Raw genomic sequence first — 20617 nt, 5'->3', positions numbered from 1 at the left:
TCACGATAACAAAGAATGTAATCAAAGTTTTTTATTTGTATATGCATATGCAGTTATAATTTCTCAACCAAAGTCTAGCTACAAAGCTTGAGCTTCATTACCAGTCAAATGTTTGGACACAGGTTTGGATTTGTATTTGGACTAGTATTAATCCTTATTTAATTACTCAGACTATCATTCGGCCTTTTTGACCATCTTTGCGCTGATGAAATGCCTAAAGATGAATAAATGTAGCGGTATGAATTTACTCCTCCTTCTTCACGTTTAAATAAACACATATCAACAATAGTGCAGTCTTCATCACACCTCTAAATCAGCATTACAAGCTCGTCATTCTCTTATGTGTGTGTTTAGAAAGATTAGATCCCATCCCATTCAGCCCGGCATACAGACCTGAAGAGTGGGGTTAGGCCTCACCTTCTTCATCCTCGTCCCTGAAGAACTCCTCGCTGTCGTTGGCGGAGTGGGATTTCTTCATCTCGGCTATGCGGTTGCGGGGCACTTTGCGGCGCAGTGAGGGAGAGAAGAAGGACGGTCTGTTTCTCTCAGGGGTCGGGGGAGTGCTGAACGATGTGACCTACACAACCAACATTAATCATTTTTAATGAAAATTTGGGAAAGTGCCTAAATCTGCAATTTTCTACCATAAAATTAAAGATATAATGAATATAAAATGTTTTTAAAGCTACTTAAATGATGCCATTGACTGTTTTTAACTGGTGTAAACTCATGTGTGTTGTACCGACCCTCTCGTGCAGAGGCGAGTCCTGGTCCTCCTCTGTACCGCAGGGTGATGTGTCTCCAGTCGGCACTCGACTCACAGCCATCTCGGCATGTCCTTTCCCCTGAGGGCCCTTCATCCGCACAAACTCCATGTTGTTGTATTTGTAGAAGCCGAATGACATCCGTTGGGCCATTTTAGCAGCCACACTCACCTTACATATGCAAAGCAAAACAAAAACACATGTCAATTAAAAAATAAATAAATAAATGTAAAATAATAATAAGAAAAAGACCTACCCGGTTGTCATAAACCTTTTTCAGGGCTTCGTAGCGGATGGAGCCCTGGAAGATAACTCCCTGGAAAGTGGTGGTCTTGTCGCTGGCCACCAGCTCCACACACACCATTTCTCCTTCTCCAACAGTCATATCGCTGAACACCTGTGCAACATTAACAGTAACAGTGTTGTTTTTGTGAGTTTTGAAGTTTCACTGCCTGTAAGTAAACTCCATAATGTGTCCATTTTATTAAGTACATACAGGGGTTGGACAATGAAACAGAAACACTGGCCAATTTAGTGTTGGAGGTTTCAAGGCTAAATTTGACCAGCCTAGTTGCCAATATTCATTGATTGTTCCTATTGGTGGAATGTGCAGAGTGTGGAGGTTTAATTAGCAGAGTGATAGCACAGTTTCGCTTAAAATATTGCAATGCACACAACATTATGAGTGATACATCGGAGTTCAAAAGAGGACAAATTGTTGGTGCGCATCTCGCGGGCGCATGTGTGACCAAGACAGCAAGTCTTTGTGGTGTATCAGGAGCCACCGTATCCAGGGTAATGTCAGCAAGAAGGACAAAACACATCCAACAGGAGTAACTGTGGACGCAAGAGGAAGCTGTCTAAAAGGGATGTCCGGGTGGTAACCGGATTATATCCAAAAAAAACATAAAACCACAGCTGCCCAACTCACTGTAGGATTAAATATGCACCTCAACTGTCCTGTTTCCACCAAAACTGTTCGTCTGGAGCTCCACAGGGTCAATGTACATGGCCGGGCTTTGGTCACTTGTGCCAATGCCAAATGTTGGTTTTAATGGTGCCAACAGTGAAGATCTTGGGCTGGGGACAATGTGAAGCATGTATTGTTCTCTGATGAGTCCACCTTCACTGTCTTTCCCACATCTGGGAGAGTTACCGTATGGAGATGCCCCAAAAAACATATCACCCAGACATGCATGTCCAGAGTGAAGCATGGGGGTGGATCAGTGATGGTTTGGGCTGCAATATCATGGCATTCCCTAGACCCAATACTTGTGCTAGATGGGTGCGTCACTGCCAAGGAGCCAAGGAGCCGAACCATCCTGGAGGACCATGTGCACCCAATGGTTTAAACATTGTATCCTGAAGGCAGGTGTATCAGGATGATAATGCATCAATACACACAGTAAGACTGGTGACAGAGTGGTTTAATGAACATGAAAGTGTAATTGAACATCGCCCATGGCCTGCACAGTCACCAGATCTAAATATTATTGAGCCACTTTAGGGTGATTTGGAAGAGCGAGTCAGGAAACGTTTTCCTTCACCAGCATAAGTAGTGAACTCGCCACTATTCTGCAAGAAGAACGGCTCGAAATCCCTCTAGCCACTGTGCAGGACTTGTATCCGTCATTCCCAAGATGAATTGATGCTGTACTGGCCGCAAAAGGAGGCCCTACACCATACTCAGGAATTATTGTGGTCTAAAACCAGGCATATCACTTTCATTGTCCAACTCCCTGTACATGGATACTGCCTCACCAGGAAAAAAAAAAACTTCTAAGATCTTGTTTGAGCATGCTATATCGGAAAAAAAACGATTCAATGATGTGATACGCTGGTCATTCAGCACATTCAGGTCGTCAGCTGACTTCATTTTATTGCCACATAGCATTGCTGAGTCTTGCCCTGACCAACTGAAGTAACCCCAGATCACAACACTGCCTCCAGAGGCTTGCAAGGTGATTACATCACATCGTATACGTTCCTTCTTACTCTGATGCGCTCTGAAACCTAATAAGCGATTTTCTTATGAACACACAGCTGTTTAGTCCCAATCATGCGAGGATTAATCACATGCTGAAATGATTGATTTCACTTCCCCTGTTAAACGTAACTCTGTCATTCTTTTATGATGTTAATTCCAGTCATTTCAAATCTTTCATTTTGTTAATGGAGGCCAATAATATGATCCTCCTGAAGGAGTGATTTTTTAAATTATTTTTGGCCATTCATCGTAGGTACATGTTGTACTGTACATATAGGGTTATTAAGGTAGTTCTTAGGCACAGTGAGTCAGCCCCTCAAACAGCCTGGTGAGTCACTCTATAAGGTACCACTCTATATGGTGGATTTAGAATATCTACTGAGCAGAAAGAGTATGGAGGTATGGCTTACAAAATGGCAATTCTACATGTACACGGCTATGTGGACAGTAACTATCACACCCTTTGCAGCAATAACAGCCGATACGTTTCTGTGAATTTTTGAGGGGTAGGTCAATCTGTACCAATAAATTCCACCGAACACAAAGTATACAGAGTAAACTGCAGCATACTGAGACACATAATCGTGTGCTTGCAAATTTTGGGAAAGAGTCACATATACAGTAGGTGTCCACTTACTTTTGGCTCTAAAGTGTATGTGTGTGTGCGTCTCTATATGACCCGGATTTGTGATAATTGGTTTATGATGTTTTAATTTATTTATTTTATTATTATTATTATTATTATTATTTAATTAATTTATTTATTTATTTACTGAATTTAATTTATGCCTTCTGTTTGCTATGATTAAAGAAAACATTAAAAGGTGTTCCTTGTTAGGAATAATAAATAAATTATTAATGGACCCAATAATTTATTAAAATGTAAAGTTTAGAAATATAAACTTGTATAGTTCAAATAAATTGTTATTATTGTGCTTATACAAGTAATAGGGCCAAAAACTAACCGTGTCAACAGAAATGACGTTCGAACAGTCGCATGTTTGCTCGATGCTCTCTGGCATGATCCTAATACTTAAAATTCAGCACATTGACTCACTAACATCCTATTTCATAGGAACAACACCTTCTCACTGCATTGTTTCATTATTTTTTTCCCCTGAAAGGAAGACTAAGAGTAATTATAATGGATGAAGGTGGATTAAAACCTACAGCACAGAATCAAGCTCTCTCTAGGTATGAATGGAACCCAGACAGATGTGCTGTTTACCTCCTCAAAGTTGTCGATCATGAAGAAGATGTTCGGGTAGCTCATCTTGGACTCCTCACCCTTGCTGTCCATCGGGTGCTTGCTGGGAGAAGCAAACACTTGCTGTGGGGTAAAGAGTGATACAGAGATTTGAGCAAACACTGATGTGGATAACAACACAAACCCATCATCAGGACATAATACAAGGGGGAAGGCTAAGCTGTCAGTTGCATCTGTAATTACTAATGAGTTTGAGTTCAAAAGTACATAACCGATATTTTTAAAATATTTTTTTTTAATTGCACGGGTAATAAATACAAAAAAGAAGCAACTAATTAAATACACAAAAGATGAAGCAGGTGATAAATAAGAAATAAAACAAAACAGGAAGTGATGTTTTAGGAAAATAATCACCACCATGGTTTAGCATGGAGCGGAGTCATTGTTACCATCCGCCAAAATCGATTATGCTTTTTCTTTCCTTTTTTTTTTACGACATCACAAAGTGTTTAAATATTTCTATATCACTGCATCACAGCAATTCAGTTCAATTCAATTTTATTTATATAGCGCTTTTAACAATTAACATTGTCGCAAAGCAGCTTTATACAATCAAAAGAATTATTTAAGTTTAAAATTATTATATAAGTTATTTGCAATTTAACTTTTTTCTTTAATGTATTACTAAAATAAATTGCATTGTCCCATTTAATGTTGTTTAAAATTTCTGTACTGTGTTAGGTCATACAGTATTATCACCTATATACTATTAGTTATATTATTTAATAATAATAATAATAATAATAATAATAAAAGCATGTTATAATACTGTAATATTATACATTTTATAATATTAAATAGCATGTTATAACATGTAATACGCACACACATATATTATATATATATATATATATAATTTTCAGATTATGTGCAATGTCTGCTGTAGGTCCCAGTAACTGTGTTGCTTCAGGACAAAGTGTAAACCTATTACTGTGAGTACATTAAAGGCATGGGCAGCTCAGCGGATTAAGGCTCTGTGTTACTGATCAGCAGGTCGGCGGTTCAAACCCACCAAGCTGCCATTGTTGGGCCCTTAATATGATATATGAGGATATGTGAAGAAAATAGTTTCACTCTACTGTTATGTACTGTATGTCAGATAAAGGAATCGAATATAAACCTTATATATAAATTTCAGATAAAAACTACTGTCAGGGCGGATGAGAGAACCTTCTGACCAATTAGATTGGATCATGTGCTGTTGTATAAAATAACAAATACATAACTTGTAGCTGATTTTTATTTAGTTTATTGATTTTCTATAGCTCCTTTTTATTACGAATAAGATGACCACATCATTCTATTTTTATTGTTTGTTGATTGTTTTCTGTTGAATTCTTTCATTTCTATCGATTTTGTCTGCTGTGCTGGGAGTTGAAGAAGCAATGCTGACTTAGAGCTTCTCATTACCCAGAACATTGTTGGTTAGTGGCCACTGAGAAGGCCAGTGCGGTAATTATCTGAAAACAAATCACCAAAAGGTCTCACATGCTCAGACAAGCAGGGGATTAAAATGAAGATCCTCAGTATAGGATTGGTTGTGGTCTAACACCAGTTCACTTATCCCAACGGCAATCATTCATTCATGTGTACAAAATAATGCACATAACAATGACTGTATGTAGAAATACATCTGTGATGATTTATAGTGCTGCAGAGATCTGCACATTACAAGAACTGCTGGCTGATTTGTCCAGGGGTAGTAGCACATCTGCTTGCATTACCTGCGACTTCTTTTTGTGGATGTGGATGTCTCCCGCATCTGAGCGTGTACACACTGCACATGTGACCACGTAGTCCAGCTGGTGGAGAAAATATTGTGAAACATTAATAGTGTTGCTCCATAATGAAGCACTCTGAGTAAGTATGGCTGCCTGACAATCAGAAATAAGCCTCAACAACCTGCTTTATTAAATACTGATCCTTAAACAACCTCCTATACAAGAGCCACACTATAACAGGAGAAGAAAAATCGACGATACAGACGATACCCTCATTCATATCTGACCTGTCATATTCCCACAGGACTAGCGTATACCAACACTATGATAAAGGAACTGAAAGGACTCGGGTACGAATCAGGTTATTATTTGTAAAACAACAGATGTCAAAATGAATCTTTCTTAGCTGGCCTTGTTATAATATTGCACTATTAATGTTGCATTTTCCTGTCACTCATATTCGAAAGCCACGGATGTTTTATTAATAGCAAACATTTCATTATAAGGACAGATACAAGTTGTTATTTTACGCAATCCAGATTACAACTTAAACTTGTCTAGACAAGTTTTGTCTTGTGACAAAAATTTTCCCATTATATTTTTCTAAGCCTATTCCTATACAATATATATAGGATTGGTCATGAACTGTCAACTGTAGTATACTGGTGCTGCTTACTTATATAATATCAATGAAAAAACATTGCAATTTTAATATTAAATATATGTTTTGATAAGTCTAGGTTCAGCAACGTTATGTACCCCAAAAAATAAGGATAGCTGATGACCTGAATATACTTTTACAATATATTATTATTTATTTTCTTTAAATTTCTTTAAATATTATTTATTTATTTTCACACACACACACACACACACACACACACACACATATATATATATATATATATATATATATATATATATATATATATATATATATACACATACATATGAAAATAAATAAATAAGCTAATAATAATAAAATAAACATTATTGATGATGATTATGCTAATGATGACAATAATAATCATCATCATCAATCATCTGTTATTATTTATAATAATATTAATATTATTATACATACTAATAAACAGATGATTGATAATTATGATTATTATTATCATTATTATTATCAAAATCATCTGTTATTATTATTATTTATAATAATAATCATAATAATAATAATCATAATAATAATAATTATTATTATTATACAAAATAATAAATAGATGATGATTATTTTATCATAAATATTCTGTATTATTATTGTTATTATTTTATTTATACATTCATTATTATTATTATTATTATTATTATGATATAAATTATTATTATTATTATTATTACTACTAATACTAATATACGAAGGTATCACATGCTACTTAAGATATCCACAACACATCAGAAAGCATATAGTGGTAGACTATCAAAATTACACGGTCATCAACCAGCCTCACTCTAATCTAAAAAGCACTGGTTCACCTCATGCGGCTGGTCTCCTGGTTTACTATTTGCTAATGCACCTTACCTTTTGTAGGATGAGGTTCAGGTATACACTCTCCTCCCAGTCTATGTCTGGATCCCCCAATCCAGGCAGCTTTTTTGAGTCCCTTCTGTATACCTCGACCTCCACCTGAGAACCAGAAAGAGATTTATACTCATTTAAATTCATAGACTGTAGCATCTAGATTCGATCATATTAAGATGCTGTGCAATATGCTACATGATTCGAACCACTTCTACGCCTGTAACACCTCAATCATATGCTGGATTATTGAAGGTGAGGATAATGGCCATCAAAAAAAAAAAAGTTTTTTTTTTTTTTTTTAAATAGAGCAATACAGCTGGCAATTATGCGGTCCCGTCGTCGTCTGTATTCAGCTCAGGCCTTTGTTCCCCTTGACTGAGGGGGTGACGTTGATTCACTTAAGCATGTGGGCTCTAATGCAACACAGACAGACCAAGTGCTCAAGCTGAAAGCTAAACAAAGTGTTATTTATGAGCTTCAGATGCCATCATCTAATTTACCTGGCACTGCAAACACAGACTGGGTCTGAGCCATCTGTCTCATCAGTGCCAGGACAGACCGTCCTTTTGTAGACTTAATACAGTCCATCCGGTCAGAAATAAAGGCTGTGTTCATTCTCAGTCTGACCTTGAGCATATATTTTGGGTCTTCTGTCTACCTGTACAGTCAGTGTGCTGGAAACACACAGGGGGGACATGAAAGTGAAGGGCATCTGGGATCTTGATGGACGTTATGGTAATAAAAGAGTGGTGAGCGAGGACATACGGTGTAGAACAAATGGGTAACTTGGGGAAACTTTATCCTTTATGGCTGGTTATAAAGACAGGGCCAGGGGTAAGAGGAGTAAATGTACAGTACACAGTGTAGGTGAGGGGCACTGGTGCTGTTCTTCAGTTGGCCTGACTATAATTATTCAACTGAGTTAGTATTTGTTTCCCTATAAAGGGAAATCTGAACATGAAATTGCATAAAAAAATTTTCAGCATGCAAAAACTACAGACTGCTCCTTAATAGACAATTAGATAAAACAAATAGATAAAACAAAATAAAACAATCTGTATTTATACACATAAGCATTTTTTATATAAAAGGTTTGGTTTTGGACTATAATATACATTAGATATAGGAAAAGGATATAACAATATACGTTGACTGTTCAAGTCAAACTGAGACTATGGTTAGTGTAGAATAACAGAACGCAAGTTATAGCTTTATCTCGTTATATAATCCGCCAGCTACACTGATGCACTCATCCCAGCATTTCAGTAGTGCTTGGAAACTTTTCTCGGACTGCCTGTTCACGTCGGAAATGCTGGCCTCCCAGGAATTCCTTTAATAGCCCAAAACAAGTGGAAATAGCTTGGAGCGAGGTCTGTACAGGGAATGAGGTAATAACTCTCAGCCAAGTTCCTGTAATGTGTAAGTGGTAAATGATTGTGTGTACACTTCCAACAGACAGATGTGTCTCTTTGACAAGTTGGGGACAAGTTTTAGGTTGGATCAAGCATTCCACTCGCTGAATATTCACTGTGAGTCACCTTTGCTGGGATCGTCATTCAGGGTTATATAGGCTTCTTTAAAACGTTTGCTCCATTCAAATGTTTTACTGTAGCTAAGAGTCTCATCACCGTGCTCGAATTCTTCTGTAAATGTCAAATCAATTTCATTCTTCTGCTCACAAGTCCTTGTTTGAATTTTTACACTCCTTATATATATATAACACTCACCATCTATACTCACATATCATATCCTGTATTTAGGGTCACGGGGGGCCTGGAGCCTATCCCAGGGGTCTAATCCATTATTGTTTCTATAGTAACAGCTAACCAATAGGGATTATGTATGTTGAACATGCCACATGACCTCAACTGTATAATTAACAATTCATAAAGCTGTTATTTAATACGTAAAAACAAAAATTTTATATGACAAGGCTTAGAAAACATTTATTAAAACATTTATGGTAGGCGTTGCTCTGTAAAAAGTCGTCAGGACAGGATTTTGTACTTTCAATTATCTTAGTAACATGTCAAGCAGCATTTATAATTATTTATAAGATTACTTATAAGAGAGAGAAAAAGAGAGTCTGAAGAGGGAAAGACAGCTTATATATAGTTTATATTAAGTTAGTGGTTAGCATTGTCGCCTTGCACCTCCAGGGTCAGGGATCGAATCCCTCCGCGAGTCTACGTGTGAATTGGCTGTACTGTGTGAATGAAAACTGGGTGTTGAGCTGGCAACCCGACCTGATATGTAGCTGCCATAGAAACAACAGATATACAGTATCTTCAAGGTGGACAGGCCAAAATAGCCAACAGAAAAAAAGAAGAAAAAAAATGGCAGTGATCACATTAACTAACTTCTTTCAATCCGTTTCTCAGAAGGAAATGAACAGTTAAAATTCTGGTCAGGATCTCTGTGGATCTGGAGCTTATCCACAAATTTCTTTTTTTTTTTTATATCCACCTCACCAAATGCTGCATACTGTATTCATGGCATGACCCTTTTTTTCTTGAGAAAATGGAAAGCCTCACTGGTGCCCAAAGATAAAAAGCAACCATATAAATTTAATTATACATTTCTAATGTAATTTATACTGGATCTCTCTTTCGGATTCTCATTTATAATTTTTTATAAGATAGAGGGAAGAAGAAAATCTGGGGAGGGAAAGACAGTTTATAGCTGCCATAAGGCTAGTAGGCTAGTTAGCCTTGCACCTCCAGGGTTAGGGTTCGAATCCCGCCTCGAACTGTTGCTGACCTTCAAGGTGTATAAAGACCCAACTGAGGCAGATGGAAGTAAACAGCTAAATAAAAAAATAAAAGTCAACTTGACCACAAACTAGTCTGTTGATGAGAAACGAAAACCTAAACTCGAACATTCTAACATTTTATGTCTCAGACTGATGTTCAGAGAAACCCAGGCAGATTTTGAGAACGCTGGACTAATGTGTGCTGATTGTTGGGAAAGGCTCTGAGCACCTATTTCACACTGTGATGATTGCCATGCCCTTAATATAGAGCAATGAAGTAGTGGGCCATGCTGAGAAGCTGGCATTTCAGATGAGCCGGGCCTCAAAGCTTTTCCCTATCCACAGCCGGAGACCCTGTTACAAAAACCAAGTAGGAAATGCTGCATGGACCGGGTGGGTGCCTTTTAGCTCATGTCTATTTGAATAATACTCAAAACACGGCACTTCTGCTTTCAGTTCCCCTCATTTTCAGTTGTTCAGATAGAATTTTGATGACTCGGCATATCTTTGAATGGACGTCTTCTCTAAAGTGGCTTGTAAATGGAAAACATGTTGACTCAACAGCAAAACCAAAAATACATATCAGCAACATTACTGGAAACAGAACCTGCATAGCTCATGCTGATAGTCGTACTCTGTGTCTGATCAACAACTATGACCTGGAAAAAGATTTGCACTTGTATTACCCGTTAGCTACTAAGCCTCGAGAAACGAGCCTTGAGTTTCTTTAGCAAAGAAGAAGTTCTTCTTAACATCGAGGCAAACTTGTTTCACAAAATATTATTTTGCTAGTGTGTATTTGATTTGTTAACGTTGTATCTTTATATTGCAAATTTAATAATATTAACGAATGCATTTCCTTCAGCATATATTTCCATGTTCTCTTTATTTGCTGCCCAAATCATCATTGCTCATCAGCCCCAGTGGAGGAGACACGGCCCCTCGCTCGTCATTTCCAGTGGAAGACGCGTGGTCGCTGAGCTCGTCATTACCAGAACTGCTGGCCTTATCTGTGCCTCTCCTTCCTAGTAAAGTAGGTGTGGCCTCATGTTCATGCAGGCAACATTTCTGTATCATCAGCGTTTAAATCCTCTGCTAACTACGATGAGGCAAATTTGACAGGGACGTTTTCTCTGCAACACAAAATCAGATCAATAATGAATGCATGTGCTTCATTAGTAAATGCACCTGGCTGCCTAAAAACCCTATTTGTAAATGAAAGACTATAAAAGAGGTCCTTTGAATTCTAGCATTAAAGAAACAAAAACAGACCGACAGGAAGAACTTCATTAATGCACCTGTGCGCGGCGTTTAATTTAAATGCAAATTCGGGTACAGAGGGACAGAACAAGAGCGAGTGCACTGGTGATACAAAGGATGAAAGCAGGAGGAAGAAAGGGCAGAGCGAGTGTGAGGGTAAAGTGTGAGAGAGTGACAAAGCAAAAGTGTTGTATTTCATGTAATTGAATTAATGTCTGCTCTTGAAGCAGAAGAAAAAAACTAACTTTCTAAGGCTGGCCATAGGAATGACATCACTTTCTCGGTGATTGATCTACATGATACAAGATAAGAGAAGCGACTCAGCATTAGGATACATCAGCCATTTTAAGCAAAGGTGTTGGGAAAATGGAACTGTTAGAGAACTATTGCTCCAGCAGCACAGAAAAGATACAGGATTCACACAGGTATGTATTTTATAAACTGTAGCCGTTTGCACATTGAAGCTAATACTGGACTAGAGTTAGAACAGATACTGGGCTTCATTTACTGAACTGTTTGAAATGAATAAAGCAAAAAAAATATTTGCAAATTTGCAAAAAAGTTTTATAAATGCTGATTGGTTTTATATACATGTTCATAAAATCCAGTCAGCCATTAATTACCAGCCGCATCCTGAACTCAGAGACGGGAATCGAGCCTGGCCGGGAATCAAACCCAGACCCTGGAGGTGCACGGCGACAGTGCTAACCACTACACCACCGTGCCATAATATTTATATTAAAAAGCCATAAAAAAATACTGCTCCTGTCCTCATGTAAAAACATTGCTGCTAAAATTACAATATGTTGCAAGCTGACTTTACTGATAGTGCTTGTGGTTTGTAAGTTAATAGATATGTGAGCTATGGAGACACATCGTTCAAAACAAACATTATGGGTTACTACATTTTAATCAGATAAATTCTTTATGGTGATTGCAGACACAGAGCATGTGTATTCACACACACTAGATATCATATGGTGCATAAGACATAGCAGATTGTCCACTTATCAGTCAGGTTATGAATACATCAATTCATAAGCTTAATAAAAGATCTAAAATGCAAAAATGTTTCTTAATCATTCATTTAAAAAAAAATATTTAGGCGTGTGCTGACGATACATATTTGCTAAAAATAATAATGAAAGATTCTAAATAATTTGGTCTATAGATTGCTTTACTTTAATTAACTTGACTCATGAGCAAAGCATAGCCCCAGGTGAGCGAGGGGGGAAAAGACGAGCCTGTATCTCAGTGCTCACAGAACTTAATTGCTCCCACATGTCAGGAAACCAGAATACCTGAAGGAAACCCACCAAGCACGGGGAGAACATGTGAACTCCGTGCAACCAGACCGGAAGCAGGAATCAAGCCTGAACCCTGGAGGTACACGGGGACAGTGCCAAGTGACATGTTTTTCCCGGTACTGGGGACGTTACCATGGTGACTCAGTTAACCGTCACTTGTATATTTTGAACAAATCATGGATTTCCTAGGATTAGATCATTTCATACATCAACGAGCAGAATGAGCAGTGTATTAGAAAGTCTTGTTAAGGTGGAAAAGCACAAGTTGCACAACAATGATAAGTAAATATTGATTGAGCTAAGGTCGTGTCACTATAAACTGCTTCAAAAAGCCTCAGATGAACAATGCAAACTTGTTACTTTTTTACAGATTGCTTTGAGATCAGCGAGAACAATGATGGTAGAAGTTTTTCACATTATACTGTAAGGAATGAACAGTGTGAACTACTAAAAATGCACAAAGATTCTGTTGTCAGTTTGAGTTTTAACTGATTGTATTGAAGAACACTAGCACTTGCTTCAGTTTTTATTTTTTTATTTTTTTTAAACAGTTGCTATTAGTGTTTTTCTGGATGTGTATGGGGGTTCAGTCTAAAAGCCTGATGTTCCAGCCTCTGGACTGTGCAGATATTTATAACGACAGTTCTTGGACAAATGGAGTATACATGATCTACCCTGCGGGTCCAAACTCCGGTCGCTATGCGTACTGTGACATGTCCACTGACGGAGGAAAATGGACCGTGAGTGTAACTATTGGCTATTCATCGTTTCATAACCATACTTTAGTGTAAATGTTGTGGGATGAACAGAAACGTGGCTTCTCAATTTTGTTTATTGCAATCTGAACCAAAGAGTTTATGATAAGAAAAAATAACTGAAATATTTATAGCGAGAGTGCAAAAGCTTACATGAAAACTCTAAAACAACATGATGAGTAACAAAAGATCCTCTTGATTTCCAGACCTGACTAGACAAAGGCAAGATATGATACAGTATCTGGATGACGGGAAACAGATTCTGTTCGTCAGAAATATCTAAGAGGCAGAATATTTCAAATGAATGAATTCTAAACATTGATCCATGAATAGGAAAATGTTAGGGAGGACATATGATGTTAAAAGATGGGCAGAAAGGTTCAGAGAGAAGATTGAAACACACTTATTAACAGAATGTATTCTGATTTTAAATGACTCATATCTCGTCAGAAAGGTGCGTGAACTGTAGCAGCTAATCAAAAACGTCTTCTTGGTACAAATGCAATTTATTTGATCCATTTGATATACACAATTACACTGGCAAGAGACAAATACACATGACAAACTTATCCAATTCTATGCAAATAACTTGGATGAAAAAACAAATCCTGACATCTAACTTTAAATAAGTACTTGCACTAAGTCTACTGTACAGTATGTTGTGTTTGTGTATGTGAGTGGTCCCGCCATTTCCTCAATTATTACTATCAATATCGATGTCTGATGTAGAGGTGTTTATTCCCCCAGGTGTTGCAGAGAAGAATAGATGGTAGTGTGAACTTCTACAGAGGATGGGATCAGTACAAGAACGGCTTTGGACATGCAGCTGGCGAATACTGGCTGGGTAAGGAGCTAAATTAACTGGATTTATTAAGCATTTTATCCTCTGTAATTGCATTATAAAGCTTTAACTATTGACTTGTAGCTTCAGTCAAATTTACAGTGTCTCTCTTTATTTGTTGTTGACTTACAGGACTAGAAACAATTCATCTACTCACATTAAAGAAGAATTATGAGCTACGAATTAATTTCGAAGACTTCGAAGGAAAGCAGGTTTATGCCAAATACAAGTCCTTTGGTATTTCTCCAATGGCTATTAATGCAGAACTGGATGGCTACAAATTGCACGTATCTGATTTTGAAGACGGTGGTGCAGGTAAGATGTGAGATGATTAGTTAATTGTGGAACATAGTCTTTTGTGATACTGATAAATTATCAACAGATATCAACAATGTCTGCATTGCATCATCCTTGTGCTTTGTAGGGGATTCCTTGTCATACCACAGTGGATCAAAGTTCTCAACGTTTGACAAAGACCAGGATTCATTTGAAGGAAATTGTGCAGTTTCCTATGGAGGAGCTTACTGGTACAACTCCTGCTACCACTCCAACCTGAATGGACTCTACACATGGGGAGGGGAATTGCAAATCGGACTCAACTGGAGGGCTTGGAAAGGCTTTTTCTCGGTGAAAAGCGTCACAATGATGATGAGACCAGTGGATCTGGAATAAGCTGCGAAATAGGTCGACGATAAAAAGAAAAAGAAATCCATCAAGAACATTTTAACAGGGCAAAAAGGCGCACAAGCAGGAATAAGAGTATGGATTTTTGGGACTTGTCGATTCCTACAGTATATTTAAGCATTAGTGTATTTTTGTTAGAGTACTTTTAAATGAAGTACATTAGCTAGCTGGATAGAGATGCGTTGGATTTTAGAAGAGAGTTTCGTTTCACTTTGCACACAAGCTTCTGTACAGCTATAAGTAAATCAAGCCATGTTTATTTCTGTTTTTCATTGTGTCATGATTCCTTATCAAGACCAACCATGGTTTATTATAAAGACAACATACAAGACAACATCTAAACAAATCTAAATCAGTTTTATTTTGTGTTGTCTGTTTATTCTACACTGGGTGTTGGATTGGAAGCAGTTTTTACTACCGTGGACAGATACCTAATACCAGTATCAGTATGGGTGCATCTCTCATCCCAACAATCAGTGTTCACTACTGTGCGCAATAATGTTGAAGCATGCATCGTTTCTTCATTTTTTGCTTCCAAAGAGCCTGACTTTCTTGTATTTCTAATGTAGTCTCCAAGCTTTTTTGGCTCTCAGGTTTTGATTCTCATTTTCAGTCCAGTCCCTGTACCCAACCAGTTATAGTTTCAGAGGGATGTGTTTTTTTTTTTTTTATTGGTTTGTTTTTTTGGCTAAGCCACGCAGTGACCTGAACTTTAGGTGTGACCCAGTGAGCACCAGGTGCAGATGATCAGGTGGGTGATTTTACTGCTGATGTTGAATGCTGAGTGGTTGGAACAGACGAGAGGGGAAATGAGGTTGCTGTTGAGGTTGTTACATAAACACCCAATCTTTAAACTGTTCTAATTTCTTTAATAAAATCGACATCAAAATGAGGAGCGGCTAAAGTGCTTTGCACAGGACTGTATGATTTAAAGAACGACCAAGACTGACTTCTTGTTTGTAATAATATTTTCAGCATTTTTTGCATTTTTTAAAATGCTATATGCTTTTTTTTAAGTTTATATTTGTACAGTATATAATTTTTTATCATAAATAAAAATAAATTTGAATTATGAGAAAAATCATATATGCACATCACTATTACAATTACAATCCTTTAATTACAGAGCAAGTAAAAGGAAGTGTAAAGCTTTTTCTTACCTTCTTCCCTTCTGTGTTATCGGTGCTGACGTAAGCGAGCTTGCGACGCACATAGAACAGCATGTCGTCCTGACGTGGTGACCACTTCTCCATGAAGTATGTGGAGAACATCCATGTCCAGAAGACAATTCGGTCATCTTTAAAACACCCTGGGGAGAAAAGAAAGCAATGCTAAAGTATGTAATGAGAAATGATTTGATTTCTTAATTGCTACAGTTCAAATTGGCTCATTACGGCTGAAAGATCAGAGCAACTGAGTGTAATTTTATCACAACTTAATACAAATAAACAAAACAACATACAATGATCCGTGTCTTACATAGCACATGATGTGGATGACTGTTTTTTTTTTCCTTTTTGTGCAGTATGTTATGATTCAACATAATAGAACTACTATATACTATATACTACTATAATGTATATTTTTACATTATCTTGCAACTACATGTTAAATTGTTAGATGGAATAAGGTGCTGTTTGAACATCAGTCAATGTAAGAATTTAGGTTTCGGTGCATTTCCTCACAAGCCAGCAGCAACATTTCACATAAAATCGCATAACGATGATGATGATAATGATGAATAACGGTTATCATTATTATGAATCGTATAGCATAAATTCAACAAATTATATTATAAAGAAAAAGACAGAAAAACCCCAAATAAAGTCTTGCATCTCAAGACAGCATCATTTTCTGACCTCTACAGAGGACAGTGCAGCCGACATTGAGACTGCTAGCATTTAAAGCATGCTGGATATGGGTGATGTTGATCTATCAGAAGTTATGTTTCTAAGCAGTATAGGGACACAAAGCGGGGAATCTATAGTAAGCACTGTAGTAAAGCTTATAAAATTGCAGTTGTATAGCATTAAGAAGATTTTATTTTTAGGTCCGCACAGTACATTTCAACAAGGACTGCACTCAGAAACAAGGTCAGACGCAGTGCTTTTACTGACGTGATAAAAAATTCATGTTCCTAAAAACCTCTCGTCAGTCTTATAGCTTGAATATTTTTACTCCCTTCCCTTTTCCTTCCTGCACACAGATTCCTGGAGAAGTCTTCCTCCTTACACCAAACTAGTGACAGAGGTCTGGGTGACATTTCTGTTTGCAATTTATTTATTTATTTTTTTGCATAATTTTCATGAAACCTTCAAAACCATCTCACACTCACACTATGGTGAACTTTCTTATGAGCAGCTCCAGCCAACCGAACTTCAGTTTTCAGCTGTATTGTGTATTATTTGGATCACTTTAGTTATAATCAAAGATATTATTCTATTACAAGCATTATTTTTTCACCCAGGGGCGACACAGTGGCGTGGTGCTTAGCACTGTGACCCCTATGCTTGGAGGTTTTCCTCTGGGTAATCTGGTTTCCTCCCACAGTCCACAAACAGGCAGATTAGGCTAATAAAAATCTGCCATTGTGAGTGTGGGTGTGTGTGTCCGGCGATGGACCACACCTTGTGCCCAGAGTCTCCTGGGATAGGCTCCAGCCTCACCTGAGACCTGAACATAAGCAGGATAGAGAATAGAGAATGTTTAATATCAAGTAAAGCTGAAATGATAACTGTACTTAAAACTGAAAATCCAAAGGATTGTTAAATATCATTCATCCTTCCACATGTTGGAATTGGAATTTTTTTGAATTGGAATTTTTACTGCTGGCATCCATTATCAAACCAATCTAGAAACAAGAAATACAATTTTATTCATTTATTTTTTTTCCTTGCACAACACAGACAGGCCTCACATTTAAGCAAGCAATAAGAAAATGTTTTCATATAGTCTAGATGTAAAACAGTTCGAAAATGCATGAAAAATTGCAATCTCAGTGTTTCACTAGTGCTTGGATACAGTCAAGGTATTTTCAGTACACCAGCGCCATGATTAGACTGCCTGCTTCACGTCTGAAACGCTGGCCTCCCAGGAACTCCTTTAAATGGCCCAAACATATGGAAATGGCCTGAGTTGAGGGCAGAACTGTACGGGAGATGTGGCAATAAGTCCCAGATGAGTTGGTGCACATTAACTGTAACGTACAAGTGGTGTTCAGGAGTGAACACAATTTATCTGTCGATTTCTTGGAGCTGAATGCTCACCGGAACAATTTATTCAGGAGAAATTTTATCACAAGTCTCTGTCTGATGTTGTACTTTGTACTTTGATGTTGCGTTACATGACCTGTTTTATCTGTGAAGCTGTGCCAGTTTTTCAGCCCCAATTCCTCTCTTGCCCCAGGTCTCTGCGCAGCCAGCCCCTATTCTACCCACCGTGCCCTTGTATAAACCCTGTGTTTAATTTGCCAGCACGCTAATGTGAACAGGCAGCATTACATTTAAAAGTGAAAAAAGTCATGATGGAAAATGACATAAAATATTCTTCAGCATGGCGTTGCAGTGTTGTATTTTTTTTGCAAAGAAGCCTTCACTGCCAGAAAAAAGAAAGCACATTCAATATGCCCTAAATGTGTATTCATTTCTACCTCAGGAGACAACTTGCCCACTTTTTCAGAGGAAATAGGCCTGTTAGTTTTTTGTTCTGTTTACATTTCTACTGTTGTATTAAACTCTATTTTAATCAATCGGTTACTGCTGTTAAGTCTGTAAAGAGTTTTCTTAGAGACAGGCTTTTTTTTTTTAATACACAGTATATATACACACATATACACATGCAGTGAAACCTCGGATTGCGAGAAACGCGGATTTGCGAGTGTTCCGCAAGATGAGCAAAGATTTTTAATTAATTTTGACTTGGAAAACGAACAAGTCTTGGTTTACGAGTACCGAGTATCATGTATCACGCACGCGCTTCTTGAGCCAATGGTTTTTCTCTCTTGCGCTAAAGAATTGTGGGTAATCGTTTCCCCTGCTGGGTCTTAGTGCACGTCTCGTACTGGTATAATCAACATCTGTGCACGTGTGTACTGTTTACTATAACACTGTGACCACATGTGTGTCTTGACTTTTATTTTGATCACGATCTGTTTTAATAAAACTGCTTTTGGAATCTCACATGTGACTTTGATGTACAACTGAACACTCTGCACACTTCGTACAAAATCCTGTGGTCTGTATTGTATCAGTATTAAGCCGAAACATTTAGAGAAAAAATTTTGGTTTATAATCTCCCATGACTCATACCAACCTTATACAGAATATCCTTATATAACCGTGCTTTAGTTTTTCTTTTTTTTTCCAGCAGTAGAAGCTGGTATGAAATAAAATTTAAAGATAGAACCATTACCCCTTTCAAAGCTGAACTGAGAAAAAAATGAATAAATTAAACCAGTAAACTAGCAACTAGTTAATCATCCCACGATGCAACAAATTTATGTCAAACAAACAAAGGTATGGTGACACTGTTGTGTGCAGTAATGAAGACGGAACATTTATTGTCATCACTATAACTTTTGCAGTCACATCCAAATTAGGTGGAAGTACCTAAAGCCTCAAGTTCCTTTTATAATTTAAGACAGTTCTTGATTTTTGAGTGAACAATGGAAAAAACGTAAAAGTCGCTCAAAGTTGACAAATGTCAAGCTACAGCCGTGTGGGTTATTAGAAAAATTAACCCTCATTACAAAAACCTCAGAATCTAGATGACATTAAAATAATAACAATAACTGAGATTCTGGGAAAAAGGTTGTTTTTTGTGTCAGATCCGCCTACACAATTGAATCTCTGACCTTACCCTTAAAAAACATCTCTTACGCAAGCGAACTGACTGCTTCACGCAACGATTTCAATGAATAATCTCACACCGTTTTATGAACAGCCCTTTCATGACCCTCGTGAAAAACCGAGAGCATTATCGCTAAGGCTCGATCTTAATAAATACTGTCCCATCTTGTCTAATCGAAGTTTACGCCTGATGATTCACACAGATTTCAACGGATGCTGAGCTAAATAAACTACAGTTCTTTAAAGAACGCTGCCTCAGGGTCTGCACACCAAGTGATCCAGGCTCTTTATAAAATGGGGAAAAAAATCTTTCGGTATTTAAGTGTCTCACTTTACAGCGTCATTATTTAAGAGAGGAAATGAGGAAATGTTCACAGTCCACCATCAAAGAAAGAGCATTGGGAGCTGTCCTAAAACTCTTTCTGAGAAAAGAGGAAGCAAAAATGTTAACTAGATAAGGAACTGAAATCCTGATTCTTTGGAATTCACCGAAAAAAACAACAACAACAACAACGCAGTAATCACTTAAAAAAAATGTGGACTGTTGAGAGCAAACTGATTTGTGTAATACAACAATATATTAACATTTTATACTACAAAAAGTTATCACCCGTTCCCCAGTGCTAAATTATGAATTAACTGTGATTTTTGGATAGCTGAATAAATTCCCACTTGCCACACCCAGACCTGATTACTGCCAGACCTGTTGAATCAAGAAAATTATTCAATTATAATCTGTACAGTTTAGACATTACACTTTTTAATCTATTAAAAGACAAATTTACATTATTATTAATATTAATATGATTCAAAAAAATCCAACATTTTAGATGTAAAATTGAAATGTAATTTAAATTTTGTAAATGTAAAATTAATAATTTTTAAGTGTAATTAAATTTTTTTA

The 20617-nt window shown here is 37.2% G+C and overlaps 2 protein-coding genes across 3 annotated transcripts in view; one reads left to right on the top strand and one right to left on the bottom strand.

Moving 5' to 3' along the window:
• The window catches only part of kiaa0930, a 37565-nt gene that overhangs the window by 3194 nt on the left and 13754 nt on the right, over nucleotides 1-20617 (bottom strand). Inside the window, exons 2-8 of one of the 2 annotated variants that reach the window (XM_053508440.1) lie at nucleotides 16027-16175; nucleotides 7268-7372; nucleotides 5743-5820; nucleotides 3980-4081; nucleotides 1021-1161; nucleotides 747-935; nucleotides 418-577 (exon numbers count right to left, since the gene is read on the bottom strand). In XM_053508440.1, the coding sequence (XP_053364415.1) occupies nucleotides 418-577; nucleotides 747-935; nucleotides 1021-1161; nucleotides 3980-4081; nucleotides 5743-5820; nucleotides 7268-7372; nucleotides 16027-16175 (924 nt within the window). Of the gene's footprint in view, nucleotides 1-393; nucleotides 578-746; nucleotides 936-1020; nucleotides 1162-3979; nucleotides 4082-5742; nucleotides 5821-7267; nucleotides 7373-16026; nucleotides 16176-20617 lie in introns of both variants that reach the window. The other variant, XM_053508441.1, reaches the window with a different exon arrangement.
• Nucleotides 10828-16016, top strand: LOC128534144 (microfibril-associated glycoprotein 4-like). Its single transcript, XM_053508442.1, has 5 exons — nucleotides 10828-12986; nucleotides 13138-13326; nucleotides 14089-14185; nucleotides 14315-14497; nucleotides 14607-16016. The coding sequence occupies exons 1-5, from the start codon at nucleotides 12981-12983 to the stop codon at nucleotides 14852-14854; spliced, it is 723 nt and encodes a 240-aa protein (XP_053364417.1). The 5' UTR covers nucleotides 10828-12980; the 3' UTR covers nucleotides 14855-16016.

Source organism: Clarias gariepinus, chromosome 12, assembly GCF_024256425.1.
Source record: "Clarias gariepinus isolate MV-2021 ecotype Netherlands chromosome 12, CGAR_prim_01v2, whole genome shotgun sequence".
NCBI lineage: Eukaryota > Metazoa > Chordata > Actinopteri > Siluriformes > Clariidae > Clarias > Clarias gariepinus.
This window is presented reverse-complemented; position numbering and strand designations above follow the sequence as displayed.